The following is a 2,605-nucleotide window of genomic DNA, read 5'->3' as shown; positions in this document are numbered from 1 at the left end:
CAAAGGAACAGATTCTCTTTCAGAGCCTTAAGAAAGGAACACAGTCATAAAAAAAAAAAAAAAAAATAGAAAGGAACACAGTCTTGCTAACAGCTGGATTTTATTCCAGGGAGCCTCATGCTGTACTTCTAACCTACAAAACTGTAGTAAATCTGTGTTGTTTTAAGCTACTAAATTTGTGTTAACTTGTTACACCAACCAAAGACATGTAATATAGCCCCCAAGGATGAAAACCATGAGTGTGGGAGACCTAGCGTGATCAATAAACAAATGCCCACTTAAAGAATTCTGATCTGAGAGATAGACATGTAAGAAGTGCCCCTGACTGATGAGTATGGATACTAACAAGCACAAAACCCAGCTCAGAAAAGACCTGGCATGGACACTTAACAGGTTATGAGATCTTAGATTACCAGCCTCTCCAAATAAAGGATTGGTTTCACCCGAAAAGATTCAAAGGGAACTTCAATAGCTAAAATAATCCAGGAATAAATTTCCTATTGTTCACACCAATAATGCTAGAAGACTGGGAGGAAATTAATAATAAATATAATAAAAATCTTTTGTAATATCATTCATACCTCTAGCATGCTACAGGAGGATTTTGGTAAATTTTTTTAAAGCCAGACTTAAGAAGTGGAACTAGTCTGTTTAGGCCTCAAGAGGTCAAATGAGGCAAAAATTCTCTGCCAAAAGTCCTGTATTTGGTGAGAGTTTAGACGAAAAGCCATGATGGAATCTATAAGAGGAGTTGGAGCCATTACAAAACCAACCTCTGTATGTGGTCTTCATTATCCACAGGAAAAGCAGAGGAGGGAATTAAGATGGTTCGATTAGTGTTTTGCCCCTATAGCCAGGTCAGATGACCGATTTACACATCAGTGCTGCTACGGACCTCCAGCAGAGTTTCCTCTGGCTTCGCCCTGTCCAGTCATAGTTCACCATCTTTCGGGTCCTTTAAAGATGGCTTAAAACTTAACAGTCAAAAAATGAAGATCATGGAATCCGGTCCCATCACTTCATGGCAAATAGATGGGGGAAAAAATGGAAACAGTGACAGACTTTATTTTCTTGGGCTCCAAAATCAATGCGGACAATGACTGCAGCCATGATATTAAAAGACGCTTGCAAATTCCTCATGGCGGCGGGGGTGGCGGCGGCTGGTTGGGTGCGGCGCTGCAGCGACTGATCTGCTGCTAGCCTGGCGGCCGAGCGTCGAGCTCCAGCCCGGTCTCCGCGTGCCCCTCGGGCTCCGCACCCCTGATGCTGCTCGGGCGCTGAGCCCGCCCCGGCCGGGACGATGGTGAAGTATTTCCTGGGCCAGAGCGTGCTACGGAGTTCCTGGGACCAAGTGTTCGCTGCCTTCTGGCAGAGGTACCCGAATCCCTATAGCAAACATGTCTTGACGGAAGACATAGTGCACCGAGAGGTGACCTCTGACCAGAAGCTCCTGTCCCGACGACTCCTGACCAAGACGAACAGGATGCCCCGCTGGGCTGAGCGACTGTTTCCTGCCAATGTTGCTCACTCAGTGTACATCCTGGAGGATTCTATTGTGGACCCACAAAACCAGACCATGACCACCTTCACCTGGAACATCAACCACGCCCGGCTGATGATGGTGGAGGAACGATGTGTTTACCGTGTGAACTCTGATAACAGCGGCTGGACCGAAATCCGCCGGGAAGCCTGGGTCTCCTCTAGCTTATTTGGTGTCTCCAGAGCTGTCCAGGAATTTGGTCTCGCGCGGTTCAAAAGCAACGTGACCAAGACTATGAAGGGTTTTGAATACATCTTGGCCAAGCTGCAAGGTGAGGCCCCTCCCAAAACCCTTGTTGAAACAGCTAAGGAAGCCAAGGAGAAGGCCAAGGAGACGGCACTGGCAGCTACGGAGAAGGCCAAGGACCTTGCCAGCAAGGCAGCCACGAAGAAGCAGCAGCAGCAGCAGCAGTTCGTGTAGCCGGCCCAGGCCCCGAGGCAGCAGCCTAGCAGACTACCGGCGCCAGTCCGTGCCCCCGCCTCCTGTACTTTATCATTAAAAGCCAGCTTCTAGCCCTCTCGACTGTCTGGGTGGTGGGCTGAGGGCAGGGGCCTTGTTTGGCATCTCCAGCACAGCCGGCCAGTTCCCTGTGTCTGAGCTGGGCCTCCCTACTCCTGCATCGGGTGGCCGAGGACAGAGGCAGTGACTTGCCCAGGGTCACTGCATCCAGATGAAGTGGTCGTAAATGCTAGACTGGGAGCTCCATGAGGGCAGGGACCGTTGTTTTATCCTCTGATGTGTCCCAAGTATCTGAAACAAAATCTTGCGTGTAACAGGCACTCAATAAATACTTGTTGAATTCAGTCGGACCCCCCCAAAAAAAAATAAATAAAAAAAAATAATAAAAGACACTTGCTCCTTGGAAGAAAACTATGACAAACCTAGACAGCATATTAAAAAGCAGAGACATCACTTTGCCAACAAACGTCTGTATAGTCAAGGCTATGGTTTTTCCAGTAGTCATGTATGGATGTGAGAGTTGGATACTATAAAGAAATCTGAGTGCCAAAGAATTGATGCTTTCGAACTGTGGTGCTGGTGAAGACTCTTGAGAGTCCCTTGAAT

At 47.9% G+C, this 2,605-nt stretch overlaps 1 protein-coding gene across 1 annotated transcript; it reads left to right on the top strand.

Annotated features, from left to right (window-relative positions):
* Positions 1–1,136: 1,136 nt before the first annotated feature.
* On the top strand, positions 1,137–2,343 carry LOC133059149 (PRELI domain-containing protein 1, mitochondrial). Its single transcript, XM_061146184.1, has one exon. The coding sequence runs from the start codon at positions 1,301–1,303 to the stop codon at positions 1,958–1,960; it is 660 nt and encodes a 219-aa protein (XP_061002167.1). The 5' UTR covers positions 1,137–1,300; the 3' UTR covers positions 1,961–2,343.
* The last annotated feature ends 262 nt before the right edge of the window (positions 2,344–2,605 follow it).

The sequence above is a fragment of the Dama dama genome, chromosome 7 (assembly GCF_033118175.1).
Source record: "Dama dama isolate Ldn47 chromosome 7, ASM3311817v1, whole genome shotgun sequence".
In the NCBI taxonomy this organism is placed as follows: domain Eukaryota; kingdom Metazoa; phylum Chordata; class Mammalia; order Artiodactyla; family Cervidae; genus Dama; species Dama dama.
This window is presented reverse-complemented; position numbering and strand designations above follow the sequence as displayed.